Below are 15,119 nucleotides of genomic sequence, written 5' to 3' on the forward strand. Positions count from 1 at the left end.
GCTCAGCTGCTTCAGTCATGTCAGACTCTTTGTGACCCTATGGACTGTAGCCTGCCAGACTCCTCTATCCGTGGGATTCTCCATGCAAGAATACTGGAGTGGGTTGCCATGTCCTCCTCCAGGGGATCTTTCCAAACCAGGGATTGAACCTGCAGCTCCTTCTTTAGCACTGAGCCACCGAGGAAGCCCTTCACTTACATTACTTTATACAATTTTATAGGTCAATCTGTCTATATTGTGTTGCCTGTTTGCAGCCAAGTGTCTAGGGTTTGAAGAACTCAGCAGTTGGTAGAATTCCTGACATCTCAGGGTTGGCAGGGCCCAGTATGAGTTCACTCAGTGGACTCAATGGTGAAGAATCCACCTGCCAATGCAGGAGATGCCAGAGACATGGGTTCAATTCCCAGGTTGGGAAGATCCCCTAGAGGAGGAAATGGCAACTCCAGTATTCTTGCCTGGGAAAATCCCATGGATAGAGGAGCCTGGCGGGCTACAGTTTATGGGGTCACAAAGAGTCGGACGTCTATGGGGTCACAAAACGTCAGACGTGATTGAGCACACATATAAATACACCATGTCCTTTCTGTCCTATTCCAGGCCGGGCCCTTTCTGATCCTGCTGGGTCCTGCGGACTCAGCCTTTGCCTGGCCTGACTTCCTGCTCCTGAGCAGCCATGTGCGCTGACTGTGCGCAGGACTTCAGAGAGAGGAAGCGCTGTTGCCGGGGTCTCCACCTCCTTCAGAGCCCCTGATCTGACTGCCGGGGGCAGAGGATGTGGATCCCAGCCAGAGGCAAAGCGCTCCATCTACTTAGCAGATGCTCCTTTCCCAAATGGCTGTAATTGAGTCTCACTCAATTAAGCAACTATGTACTGGGTGCTTATTATAGACTGGCTCTTAGCCTAGGGGAACTCAAGCAGACTCGGGCTGCAGAAATCCAGCTTGACAAAACTGTCATCATTTCTTCAAACCTGCTGTGTCTCACACACACACACACACACACACACACATGCACACGACCTGAACATTGGAGCAAGATGCCTCCCAGACAGAGGCCAGCACCGCAGTATCCCAAATGGTTGTCCTTGATCTTGACACTTGGGGATGGTGGGGGTCCCTGAGGACCCCCAGCTCAGGGGGGTCACACCAACAATTAGTGATGCTCTAGACAGAAGCGGGATTATTGGTTAGGCTTTAGTTATAGAATGATGGGAGAAAGGAACACAGGATGTGTTTGTTATTATTGCTGACTCGGCTCTCTTGCTGAGAAAGGAAAGCCAACACAGATTGCGTGAGAAAAAATGTCAAATTTCCATATTACTTTTAACTGCTAGTACTTCTGTTTTAAATATGCAAGTGCTAACCTAATCTTTGCCTTCACAAATCTCAGTCTGAAAAGAAGCAGAGACCTTGGTTATCTGCGAATTTAAGTCCATGTTCAGAAGACCAAGGTCTCACAAATCATTTTCTACTTGAAAAAGGCTCTCTCTAAATTGCACATTAAAAAATAATTCACTGAAACATAAATTTTGTTCGGAAAAATGAAAGTCGCCAGTTATATCTGATTCTTTGCAATCCCATGGACTATATATAGTCCATAGAATTCTCCAGGCCAGAATACTGGAGTGGGTAGCCTTTCTCTTCTCCGGGAGATTTTCCCAACACAGGGATCGAACCCAGGCTTCCCACATTGCAGGTGGATTCTTTACCAGCTGAGCCACAAGGGAAGTCCTTTGTTTGGAAATTTCTATTTCCAAGATGAATGTGTGTGAGACATGTATCTCTGTTTGGGCCAAAGGTATGAGAAATGAAGAAGGTAACTTTCAAAATGATTGTTATTCCAGGTGATCAAATGATTCTTAAGTATAATAAATTCAAGTGGTCTTGAGACATTTCAAGCAAAGGGCAAAATCAGACTTGGATGGGAACCCACTGGAATCGCAGCAGAGGTTGCCAGCAGACCAGGCTTCTCCAGGTTTTCAAGTCCTGGGAGGACCTTCTCCTCTGAGTCACTTTAGAAATGGCTTCAGGCCACAGCTTCTGTAGCTTCTAAGGGGCACACGTCCCTCCCTCCCGCCTCTCTTGGGAAAGTAAAATGTGATCTTAAGAGGTTTATGATCATAATTTAAACCATTCTCAACTTTGGGCAAATGGGAAATTTGAATTTTCATTCATTCATTATAACAATAATGAATGTTTATTAAGTACCTGCTCCGTGCCAAACACTGTGAATCACTGTATGATTCTCAGGATAAACCTGTTTAGATAAGGATTTGTTCTCACCCCACCGCTTACTCCAAGAGAAAACTGGGGCCCAGAGAGGCTAAATAATGGGCCCAAGGTCACCCAGCTGGTAAGGCAGGGCCTGGGGACCACATCACACCGCATCATCACTTCCACCCACTCTCTCCTCTAAAACACAGTTGATCTGGGGCTCGAGACTGAAGGAAACACTAAAGGTTTTGATGATGAAACTGTGAGACTTGTTGGGAAGCAGAGTGGGTGGTGGAAATCAGTAGATTTTTTTTTTTACTTGAGCTCGATGACATAGTCCATTCCCTGACAATCGCAAACACTTACTGAGGAAGGAGTAAGAGTGGTTTATGTGAATTCTGCTTCCCCTGATTTAAAACACATCCCTGCCTCTTAATGGAATGTCTTGAATTCCACAAGCCAGCCACGTGGCGGCAGACCCTCGGGCTTGCGTGGCCTGAGTGACACTCTGTGGACCTTCACTCATTAGAGAGTTAATGCTGTGTCAAGAAGAGCAATTTGGAAAACCAGCTCTTTCTGCAAGATGGCAGTTATTTACAACTGCCCAAGCTGACTGGCAATGCCAGGAGCCAAAATTAATTGCAGATCAAATGAACAAAAATGTCTTTCTCGGTGTTTTTAGGGCCCAAAGCCATTTTAATAGACTCTCAAAAATCTCAGTGAGAAGAAAGAAGGAAAAAAAAAAACAACCTTGGCAAGTCCTTTTGATAGGCAATTACTGCCCAGGGTTGGAGGAATAGTAAGTATATATTTGGAAACAAGGTAATAAGAACTTGGAAAGGGGCAAGTGTTAGTCACTCAGTCATGTCTGACTCTTTGTGGCCTCATGGACTATAGCCTACCAGGCTCCTCTGTCCATGGAATTTTCCAGGCAAGAACACTGGAGTAGGTTGTCATTCCATTCTCCAGGGGATCTTCCTGGTCCAGGGATTGAACCTGGGTCTCCCACATTGCAGGCAAATTCTTTACCATCTGAGCCACCAGGGAAGGAGCAAAAGATGTCCTGAATACTGACTGTCAGGACCACCCAGTGGACCTTCATGTACTTTGGGTTTTGTTTCTATGACAAATTCTGTAAGGTGGTGCATCAGTTTTCTGTGGCTGCTTTAAAAAATTACCACATTGTTAGTGGCTTAAAGAAACATATATTTAGTCTCTCACAGTTCTGGGGGTCATGAGTCTAAAATAGGTCTCATGGAGCAAAAGTCGGTTGTTGCAAGTTTGAACACCAGGCCAGGAAGATCCCACGTGCCACAGTGCAACTAAGCCCGTGCACCACCACTACTGAGCTGTGCTCTAGAGCCCTGGTGGCCCAGATGGTAAAGCATCTGCCTGCAATGAGGAAGACCCGGGTTCGATCCCTGGGTCAGGAAGACCCCCGGGAGAAGGAAATGGAAACCCACTCCAGTACTCTTGCCTGGAAAATTCCATGGACGGAGGAGCCTGGTATGCTGCAGTCCATGGGGTTGCAAAGTCGGACACGACTGAGCAACTTCACTTTCTAGAGCCTGGGAACGGCCACTGTTGAGCCCAGGTGCCTCAACTACTGAAGCCTGTGTGCCCTAGAGCCTGTGCTTCACAACAAAAGAAGCCACCAATGAGAAGCTGCTGCGGCTGACTCTGTCCAACCCCATAGACGGCAGCCCACCAGGCTCCCCCATCCCTGGGATTCTCCAGGCAAGAACACTGGAGTGAGTTGCCGTTTCCTGCTTCAATGCATGAAAGTGAAAAGTGAAAGTGAAGTCGCTCAGTGCGACCCCATGGACCCCATGGACTGCAGCCTACCAGGCTCCTCCGTCCATGGGATTTTCCAGGCAAGAGTACTGGAATGGGTTGCCATTGCCTTCTCCGGAGAAACACTTGCACTGAAATAAGTAGCCCCTGCTCTTTGCAACTGGAGAAAAAGCCTGTTGATAGCAATGAAGACCCAGCACAGTCAGAAATAAATAGATAAATAAAATTATTTTTTAAAAAGTCAGTTGTCGGCAGGGCTATGTCCCTTCTGGATCTGTTCTCCATCTTTTCCAGCTTCTCAAGGCCGCCTGCATTCCTTGGCTTGTGGCCCCTCCCATCATCTTCAGAGTCAACATTACACCACCTCCGCTACACTATCACATCTCCTTCTCTGATTACAGCTCTCCTGCTTCTCTTATAAGGATGCCTGTGATTACCCTGGACCTACCGGATAATACAGGATAACCTCCCCATCCTAAACCTTTGACTTCATCACATTTGCAAAACCTCTTTTGCCATGTAAAATAGCATATGTGTGTTTCCAGGAATTAGGAAGTGGACACTTGGGAAGTCGATATTCTGCCTTCCACAGCTGGGCGTGGTTATGTACCTATTTTAAAGATGAGTAAAGAAATCCAGAGATCTTGGGCAATTTCCTTCAAACCACTCAGCTGGTAAAAAGATGACTAGGATTTGAATTCAGAGCAGCAGGCCCTAGAGCCCAAACTCTTTCTCCCCCCACACATTATTCCATTACAGACTCCCAGCCTCATGCTGAATTTAATCTCATGATATTTCCGAGGATTAGTGTAAATGCTACCATTTTTAGGACTGTTTCCAGTGAACTAATCTGCATCTTCAACTCTCCTAGAAGATAAACTAGGAGGGAGCGCAGATTGGGAGCTTGGACACAGGGCCATGGGGCAGGTTGCCCTTCACCTGGCTAACTCCCGCTGGCCCTTCAGCTCTCAGACTCTTATGTCCCTCCTCAGGAAGTCCTCCTGGAATCCCTCAAAGGAGAGCACATCCCAGTGTTACACATGACAGGTGTCTGTTTCTGTGTCTTTCTCCTTAGGTCACAATAATGTTACTGGTGACTCTGAAGCACAAGCGTGATATAAGCTGTTTGTAGCATGGATGAACTCATGAATGAGTAAGTCCACCAACATCTGGGGTTTCCCTGATAGCTCAGTTGGTAAAGAATCCGCCTGCAATGCAGGAGACCCCAGTTTGATTCCTGGGTCGGGAAGATCCCCTGGAGAAGGGATAGGCTACCTACTCCTGCATTCTTGGGCTTCCCTTGTGGCTCAGCTGGTAAAGAATCTGCCTGCAAAGCAGGAGACCTGGGTTCAATCCCTGGGTTGGGAAGATCCCCTGGAGAAGAAAAAGGCTGCCCACTCCAGTATTCTGGCCTGGAGAATTCCGTGGACTATGGAAGTCCATGGGGTGGCAAACAGTGGGACGTGACTGAGCGACTTTCACTTTCACCAACACCTGGGCTTCCCAGATGGTGCTAGTGGAAGAACCTGCCTGCTAATTCAGGAGATGCAGCAGATGTGGGTTCAGTCCCTGGGTCGGGAAGATCCCCTGCAGGAGGGCATGGCAACCCACTCCAGTACTCTTGCCTGGAGGATCCTTTGGCCAGAGGAGTCTGGTGGGCTACAGTCAGACACGACTCAAGTGACTTAGCACGCACACATGCACCACCAACACTATGAAGCCAGCGCCCCTGCTCTGGGTCCTCACCGAGATGCCCGCACCTCTGGAATGTGCAAGATCCAAATGACTGTGGCCCATCAAAATCCAGACTTGGAGAAGCGGGCAGACTCTTCAGAGGCTCTGACCCCTAGCTCTGATCTTAGAAAAGTCCTCTCTTTCTCTCCCAGGAGGGCAGAGTCATTTCCCTCCTTCCTGGGACTAATCCTCATAAGAAGGACTTCATCAAAGGCTGTTGGCTCTACTAAGGATGATCTGCCAGCCAGAGAGTGGGCACCAGAAGCCTGGGGTCAGACAGACGGAGGCTGGAAGCATCACCACGCCATCTGTTGGCTCCTTTTTCAAACAGTCACTGGACTGCCAGGATTGATGTGTACCTTCCTGAGACCTCAGGTAAAGCACTCAGGGCCTTGGGAAGAGAGAGGCCTTAGATGTTAGTGCTCCCCACACCCTCAGGTTCTGACCTACTGCTGTGGGATCCTGGGTAAGTCATTTCGTCTGGTCTTGGTTTCCTCAGATGGTTGGACAGCATCACCGACTTGATGGACATGAGTTTGAACAAGCTCTGGGAGTTGGTGATGGACGGGGAAGCCCAGTGTGCTGTAGTCCATGGGGTCACAAAGAGTCGGACATGACTGAGCGACTGAACTGAGCTGAACTGGCTTCCTCAGCTATGGAAAGATTACGAGAGACCCTGAAAAGTCCTGCTCTCTGCAAGAATGTCCATCACAGCCTTATTTAAAGTGACAAACAATGGGAACCTACCTAGCCAGAACTAGAACAGTTCACACTCACTGAATTACGTCACGTGCCAGGCATTGTGTGCATCACTAAGTATGTGCCCACTTGTTTAATCCTCATTCCTTCCTTATCAGGTGGGGATGGTGTCCTTATTATAGAAAGGGGGAAATTGGGTCACAGAGCTGTTGAATATCTCACTGGGGTCATGCAGTTTAAATGGGGTGGAGCTGGGATCAGATTCTGGGCAGTGTGGCTCTGCCGTTTGAGCGGAGACACTCAACAACCTCACCCCATAGACAACGGTTAAGGACACGGCTTTACAGCCAATTCTTGAAGAATGATACAGCTTTCACAAATAGTGTTAATTCAGAGGGGGCAACAATCTGCGTACTTTTTCTGTATATGTGTCATACTTCAATAAAAATTTCCCTGGTGGCTCAGTCAATAAAGAATCGCCTGCAATGCAGGAGACCTGGGTTTGATCCCTGGGTTGGGAAGATCTCCTGGAGAAGGAAAGGGCAACCCACTCCAGTATTCTTGCCTGGGAAATCCCATGGACAGAGGAGCCTAGCGGGCTCCAGTCCATGGGGTCACAAAAGTTGGATAATACTTGGTGACTAAACCATCACCATCAATAAAAATTTACTCAAATAATAAATAATAAAATGGAAAATTACTTGGGACATAAGTTTAGGTGAACAAAAAGCAGAATTAAAATTAGTCTAAAGATAGGAGTTTTTAAATTATAGTTGATTTACAGTTTGTGTTAGTTTGTGGTTTATAGCAAAGTGATTCAGTTATATGTATATACTTACATATATGTACACTTTTTCATACTCTTTTCCATCATAGGGTATTAGGGGATGTTGAGTATAGTTCCCTGTGCTATACAGGAGGACTATTGTTTATTTTATATATATCAGTGTGTATCTTCTAATCCTAAACTCCTACTTTGTCCCTCCCCCCACACCTTTCCCCTTTGGAAACCATAAATTTGTTTTCTATGCCTGTGAGTCTGTTTTGTTTTGTAAATTAGTTAATTTGTGTCATATTTTAGACTCTACATATAAGTGATATCATATGATATTTGCCTGACTTACTTCACTTAGTATGATAATCTCTAGGTCCATCCATTTCGCTACAAATGGCATTATTTCATTCTTTTTTATGCCCAAGTAATATTCCATTGTATATCTATATATAACACATCCTCTTTATCCACTCCTATGTGGATGGACATTTAGGTTGGTTCTATGTCCTGGCTATTGTTAACAGTGCTGCTACCAACACTGGGGTGCGTGTATCTTTTTGAATTACAGTTTTCTCTGAATATATGCTCAGGAGTGGGTTGCTGGATCATAGGCAACTCCAGTTCTAGCTTTTTAAGGAAACTTCATACTGTTCTCCACAGTGGCTGCAACAATTTGCATTCTCACTAACAGTGTAGGAGGGTTCCTTTTTCTCCATACCCTTTCCAGCAATTGTTATTTTTAGACTTTTTAATGATGATCATTCTGATTGGTGTGAAATGATACCTCATTGTAATTTTGATTTGCATCTCTCTAATAATTAGCAATTTTGAGCTAAAGATAGCATTATACTGAGTAAGATTAATACAGCTGTCTATGTCTAGAGAACAAAAGAAATTTTGCCAAACTTACCTGGGTAGTATGATTGTAGGTATTTCTTCTTTGTTTCTATTTTCCGTATTTTATGAATTTACTCTAATGAGCTCATGTTGATTTCTTATAGCAACAAAATACTTTACACAAAAACCCTCAAAAAACAAAGCCTGTAATTTTCCCATCACTTTCATTCCAGGCTGACTGTGCTTTCTTGCTGATCAATGTAAAAATTACTAATGACAATTGCGTGCAGTCTGTAAATTGAGACAAGAATTTTGTGAAACTTCCAGGTTGTGAAACATCAAGATATGTTTTCCTAACAAAAAGACCATGAGTGGAAAAACAGGACAAGCATTGGGTCTCAACAATTTCATGACATGTGTTTTTAAAAGCATCTTGTTAGAATGCTCCATTAAGAGCAAGGCGCAAATTAAACTGTTCTTTCGGAAATGAGGCAGGAATACAATTAGAAGCCTCTGCCTGTTGGCACTGGCATCAATCTTGGCAGCGCAAATCAGTGAGCACAAGTGGAAATAAATGAGCTACTTCATCAAGGTCAAGGTAGACAAGAAAGGAATAGCTCGTAAAGGGGGAAACTGCAGAACAGAGAGGTGGAATGCATTGTCCAACATCACACAGTGAAGAAGTTCCAGAGCCAGGATTCAATGCTGGTTTGGTCTGATTGCAAAACCTGTGCAATTGCTGCTAGATTCTGAAACCCCTAAGGTTTTATTTTCTCCTCAATGTTTATTGTACACACTCAAGTTGAGAAAGAGTGATGAGCTCTATGTCTCTCTTCTTTTGAACATTGTGGCTTATCATTAAAGCTTCCCTCTTGAACCGATGGACTGAAGTGTCCTTTCTCCTTTCTCTGCCTGGCAAACTCCTACATGTTTGGGGGTGGTGATGATAGCCAATGGTTTTAAAGTCATGGTAACAGAACTTAGGTTTGCATAGACTCTGATCTGGCCTCCCAGGGAGCTACGGCCTCTTCACAGGGTGCCCATCACAGTGTGACATTTGGTACTAGGTGAGAGTTCAGAGAAAGGAGTTACTTATTTAAAAGAAGACAACAGGGAAACAAGATGTAGATAAGAATGTTCTCTAGATGGCTGAAACATCAGTGATAACTGCATGATAAACCCCCCAAATTCAGACACCTTCGGAGTGACAAAGGGCATGTTCCTTTAAAGGCATGCTGGTTTGTCCCCTGGGGGTTCCCACAGTGCTGTTTAAACCCCATGATGTTCTCAGGAATAACCCTGGGTTTACTTACAGAGAAGACAGCAGCCAGAGTCTCAATGCCACCTGTGCTCAGGGTGATGTATGGGATCTTTTCTGGAGTGATTCCAGCTTTTCCAAAGATACTGTTGGTGTAGAACCAAATCTATAAAGCAGGAGAGACAAAGAAGGCAGAAGGGTCAGTGAGAGGCATCTGCTCCCTAAACTAAATTCAGGTACAAGATGGTCTCTGAGATTTGCTGCTAAGTCCAGGGGCATAAAGTGGAGCTATGAGCCAAGGTGATGATTTATTTTTTTCCTTCTCCCATTACTAAAAGAATGTCTACATTACTGGGAGCAACATGTGCTTAGCTAAGTGTGGCAATGAGATAAGAATAGAAATCTTGGTGGGGTTTCCAGGAATTCTCCTGAAAAGTAGGTTTTCACCAAAGAGGTGTGATTCCATTTTTGCCCTTCCTCTTTTCTGCTGTCAGGATGGTGAATGTGATGGCTGCCGCTTCAGCAGCCCTCTTGGGACAGCACTGCTTTTAGCCCCCAAGGTAACATGCTGAGAATAAGAGACGGTATCTGATCCACATGACATTTTACTTCATATTTTGGAAAATCGTCAAACTAAATCTATAATGGGTACAACATGAATGAGGCTCCTGCGAGTTCCACAACTCTCAAGCTGCATAACTATACATAGAACTCTTATGGGATGAAAGCCACCTGTTCAGATGCTGGAGCAGGAAGTTAGAAGGAAACTGTGTCCGTACTCACTAGGGGTGATTTTGTAGTTTATTATCCACACCTGGGCACTTTGGAGAGTGCTAATAATGTTTGTAGGACATCAGCCATAAACCAGGACTGCCTTCTGCAAATCTTGGTATGTGGTCCTGGGGCTACTGTACCAGAGCTTTCAATTTCCTTCATGTGAGAGAGAAGGCCTATTGTTTAGGTCACTGTTGAGGTTTCTGCCACATGAGGTCAAACCTAAGCTTAACAGACACATGTCATCAGACACTGACAGGGCATCAGAAAATCCGCGATTTGGAGTTTGGAGACCTGGCTCCATCCTGAACTACCTGTGCGACCTCAGACAATTTTCTCTGTCCGGCTGAGATTCCTTCTTCTCCTTGGTCAAAAGAGGATAACCCTAACCCTTCCTGGGAGATGTCAGGAAGTGGGTAAGGACTGTCACTATTCATTGATCCAAACTTTTGGATCAAAAGGCTGAAAGTAAATCATTTGTGTTCCCTCCATCCCAGCCATTTCCTTGAAAAGCAACAGTTTGCAGAATGATAGAAAACCACGTACATCTAGACACTCTCTGGAGGAGGAAATGGCAACCCACCCCAGTATTCTTGCCTGGGAGATCCCATGGACAGTGGAGTCTGGCAGGCTACAGTCCATGGGGCGCAAAGAGTTGGACATGATCACGCACACACACAGACTCTGGTAAAAACTACTGCACATGAAATTATCTGAGCTTGTGGGCACTGATACATCTGGTGGCAAACATGGGAAAGACACTCCTGTTTGTGTCTGCCTCTCATTTGAGTGAGCTGATAAATTAGAATTTTAGACTGTATCTTTGCTGTCACATCCATAGCGTAGAGAAGTGACTCCTGATAAATTCTTTACTTCCTAGAGCTCCTGGGCTATGACAGAAGCCAAAATTTTCCCCAAAGCCTCAGTTTCCATTGGATTTATTTATACGTTGAAGGTGACTGTGATCCCCAGCACATCTTCAGGGTTGGATCAAAGCAGTTTAGAGCCTTTCTTAATCTTCACCCAAGTTCATGGATTTTCAACAGTCAGTGGTCTCTCCGACCATGCCCAGTTGAACTTGTGAAATGAAATATTTCCAGCCATATCCATGGGCAAGAAAGGGCACAACCATCAGCGATTTCGTAAATGTCAATGAGGGCTCCCAAAAGGGAACACAATGCCAGTGATCCAGCAGATACCATCACCCACTATGATGGTGATTGCTAAGGAACCCTGGGGAATGCAAGAAGCAGCCATCCGCTGCATCTACCATTCCTAACGTGAACAGGGAATTGAGGAAGTCAGCAATCAAGAAACAGGAACTGGCCCCTGATAACTGAGGTGCATACAAAAGGAGTAAATTCAATGAGCCCAGAGGCTTTCATCTCCCCATAAATGGAAGAACACTAAATCCATAAACTTGATATCTGATTTGCCTTACCTCACAATATCTTTGATGTTCAGACTGCCTGCTCCCTTTGTTGCAAACTTGTACATAGCCTGACTCCACCTCCCACCTCCGTGGAGCAGTTTTCTCAGGGCTACTGAGAGGCTACCTCCCAAGTTTGAGTCTTTAACATTTCCACCAAAGAAAACAACTCTACTTACAGGTTGTGACTTTTTTTTTCTTTCAGTTGACACCCCGCTGCAAAGGTGGAGGCTGATGTTTGTGTTATTCTCAGCCTCAGCCCTGAACCCCACCCTCTGACCTGTTCCTCTGTCAGAAGCTTCCAGTCTCTGATTTCATGTGATCTGTATTCCCCATGGAAGCTGGCGCCATGCTCCTTCCTGCCCCTCATGCCCCTTCCCACCCCAGCTTCTTCCCTGCCTCCAACTCTCCCTGGAGCAATGCTGCCTCGGGCACTCCTGATAGGTTTAAATGTTAGTGAAGAGTCACTGTGCAGAACACTAGAGACTCACAGGGACAGTTATAAGTGGCCCTCTCTTATGTGCATGCTAAGTCACTTCAGTCCAACTCTTTGCGACCCCACGGGGTGTAGCCCACCAGGCTCCTCTGTCCATGGGATTCTCCAGGCAAGAATACTGGAGTGGATTGCCATGCTCTCCTCCAGGGGATCTTCCCCACCCAGGGATCGAATCCACATTGCATACATCTCCTGCATTAGCAGGTGGGTTCTTTACCACTGAGCCACCTGGGAAGCCCCCAGTCCTCTTGTACTTAAATGCATTTCTGCAGTGATAGGCAGAAATCGGTCCTTTGGGTGGTCTCCCCATCCAGGGCCAGCAAGGAGGACCTGCTGGACTGGCCTTGTCCCCACAGGGAGGGCCCGCACATCACACAAGCTGCCTGTCTCATTTGGCTTCCTCCACGAAGCCATCTCTCTCTCCCTGCATCATCTTACAGAGCTGCATGGTAACTGCCTCTGTCTCTGCTTCCACTAAGGTTTATTTGATCTGGCAGTTTGAGGGCGCTGAACTGCATGGAGACACAAAGTCTGGAGCGTGTCCTGCGGCGGACCCTCCCATGGACTATGATTTGTGTTGACCTCACCCCAACACAACCGTGCTTTCTCTGGTTGCCTGATCGACTCCATCCACTGAGGCAGATGGTGCAGTGGAAGGAGCTGCTATTCTGGGAGGCGGGCAAGGCAGGATTTCAATCCCAGGGCTGCCTCTGGTGACCTGAGGGTCTGGAGGCAAATGATTTCATGTCTTTTAGTCTCTGTTCTCTGAAAGAAGGTAATCATACTTGCAGGGTAGTGGTGAAAGCTTTTTAAATGAAAGTTTTCTTAAAGCATCCTTTCTCTAATGGGTGCACAACACACAGCGGGCATCAGTCTGGAAGATTCCCGTCTCTCTATGGAGATGCCACTGCTTCTGGGTAAAGGAGGACATGGGACAGTTGTGTGCAAGCCCAGGGTGGAAGCATCTCTTATCTGCCTCCATCCAGCCTCCTCCCTGTGGGATGGACCTGTAACCGGGAAGGGTTACTTTTAAATTTACACTGGATCTGCTTCTGCGACTTTAACTCTTTGTTATAAACGGTGGCCTGCCCCAGGGAGATAACCTGAGCCTCCCACCTCTGAAAGACTGTAAGAAAGTGAAACTAACACATTCCCCTGCCTGAAGCCATTCTAGGGGACTTTCGCAAGGATTGAATCATCTTTTTACCTTATTTCCTCACCTGCCTCCCACCCCCCCACCTCTGATCCATAAAAGAACCTGGTAACCAGGCCCTGACAAGGTGGTTATTTTGAGGTGCTAGCCTGCCATCTTTTCGGTCAGCTGGCTTTCCAAACAGTTGTGTTCCTTGCCTCAACACCTAGTCTCTCGGATTCGTTGTCCAGTCGTGCGGCAAGCAGAGTGAGCTTGGACTCAGTAACAGACCTTTAAGGGACTTTGCAGAAGCTGGTGGGAGGAGGATTTGGGCCTCCTTGACCCCCTGCCTCTGATGCCCTAAAGCCATATGCAGGTCAGGAAGCAACAGTTAGAACTGGACATGGAACAACAGACTGGTTCCAAATAGGAAAAGGAGTTCGTCAAGGCTGTATATTGTCACCCTGTTTATTTAACTTATATGCAGAGTACATCATGAGAAACGCTGGACTGGAAGAAACACAAGCTGGAATCAAGATTGCCGGGAGAAATATCAAAAACCTCAGATATGCAGATGACACCACCCTTATGGCAGAAAGTGAAGAGGAACTCAAAGGCCTCTTGATGAAAGTGAAAGAGGAGAGTGAAAAAGTTGGCTTAAAGCTCAACATTCAGAAAATGAAGATCATGGCATCCGGTCCCATCACTTCATGGGAAATAGATGGGGAAACAGTGGAAACAGTGTCAGACTTTATTTTTCTGGGCTCCAAAATCACTGCAGATGGTGACTGCAGCCATGAAATTAAAAGACGCTTACTCCTTGGAAGGAAAGTTATGACCAACCTAGATAGCATATTCAAAAGCAGAGACATTACTTTGCCAACAAAGGTTCGTCTAGTCAAGGCTATGGTTTTTCCTGTGGTCATGTATGGATGTGACAGTTGGACTGTGAAGAAGGCTGAGCGCCAAAGAATTGATGCTTTTGAACTGTGGTGTTGGAGAAGACTCTTGAGAATCCCTTGGACTGCAAGGAGATCCAACCAGTCCATTCTGAAGATCAGCCCTGGTATTTCTTTGGAAGGAATGACGCTAAAGCTGAAACTCCAGTACTTTGGCCACCTCATGCGAAGAGTTGACTCACTGGAAAAGACTCTGATGCTGGGAGGGATTGGGGGCAAGAGGAGAAGGGGACGCCAGAGGATGAGATGGCTGGATGGCATCACTGACTCGATGGACGTGAGTCTGAGTGAACTCCGGGAGTTGGTGATGGACAGGGAGGCCTGGCTTGCTGTGATTCATGTGGTCGCAAAGAGTCGGACACGACTGAGCGACTGATCTGATCTGATCTGACCCCCTGCCTCTGATGCCCTAAAGCCCTCCTTCTTAACTCAGGACAGGTGTTCTAGAGACAAAGTATAACATGCAAATGACATGCAAATCATTTTCATCTCTCAACAGCCTGGAAGGGGACATTGCCAGAGGATCAAAGACCACACACAGATGACAAGGCAAGAGCTGGACAGAGACCCAGGCCTGTGCTTCCTGCAGTGCGTTCTTCCCACTGCATGGGCTGTGCTGGGCTCTGAGCCCAGGTTCAGTTCAGTTCAGGCACTCACTTGTGTCCAACTCTTTGCGACCTCATGGACTGCAGCACGACACGCCTCCCTGTCCATCGCCAACTCCCGGAGTTTACTCAGACTCATTTCCATTGATGATGCCATCCAACCATCTCATCCTCTGTTGTCTCCTTCTCCTCCCACCTTCAATCTTTCCCAGCATCAGGGTCTTTTCCAAAGAGTCAGCTCTTCACATCAGGTGGCCAAAGTATTGAAGTTTCAGCTTCAGCATCAGTCCTTCTAATGAACACCCAGGACTGATTTCCTTTATGATGGACTGGCTGGATCTCCTTGAAGTCCAAGGGACTCTCAAGAGTCTTCTTCAACACCACAGTTCAAAAGCATCAGTTCTTCAGTGCTCA

The 15,119-nt window shown here is 46.3% G+C and overlaps 1 protein-coding gene across 8 annotated transcripts in view; it reads right to left on the bottom strand.

Annotated features, from left to right (window-relative positions):
* SLC2A9 (solute carrier family 2 member 9) overlaps nucleotides 1-15,119 on the bottom strand; it is a 232,815-nt gene that overhangs the window by 83,393 nt on the left and 134,303 nt on the right. For 7 of the 8 annotated variants that reach the window (XR_009737120.1, XM_061420818.1, XM_061420816.1 and 4 more), the window contains one exon: nucleotides 9,366-9,476. Coding sequence is in view for 7 of the 8 variants with exons in the window: in XM_061420818.1 (XP_061276802.1) it covers nucleotides 9,366-9,476 (111 nt within the window). In the remaining variant the exon portion in view is untranslated. Of the gene's footprint in view, nucleotides 1-4,000; nucleotides 6,395-9,365; nucleotides 9,477-15,119 lie in introns of those variants that run through there. The other variant, XM_061420823.1, reaches the window with a different exon arrangement.

Source organism: Bos javanicus, chromosome 6 (genome assembly GCF_032452875.1).
Source record: "Bos javanicus breed banteng chromosome 6, ARS-OSU_banteng_1.0, whole genome shotgun sequence".
In the NCBI taxonomy this organism is placed as follows: Eukaryota; Metazoa; Chordata; class Mammalia; order Artiodactyla; family Bovidae; genus Bos; species Bos javanicus.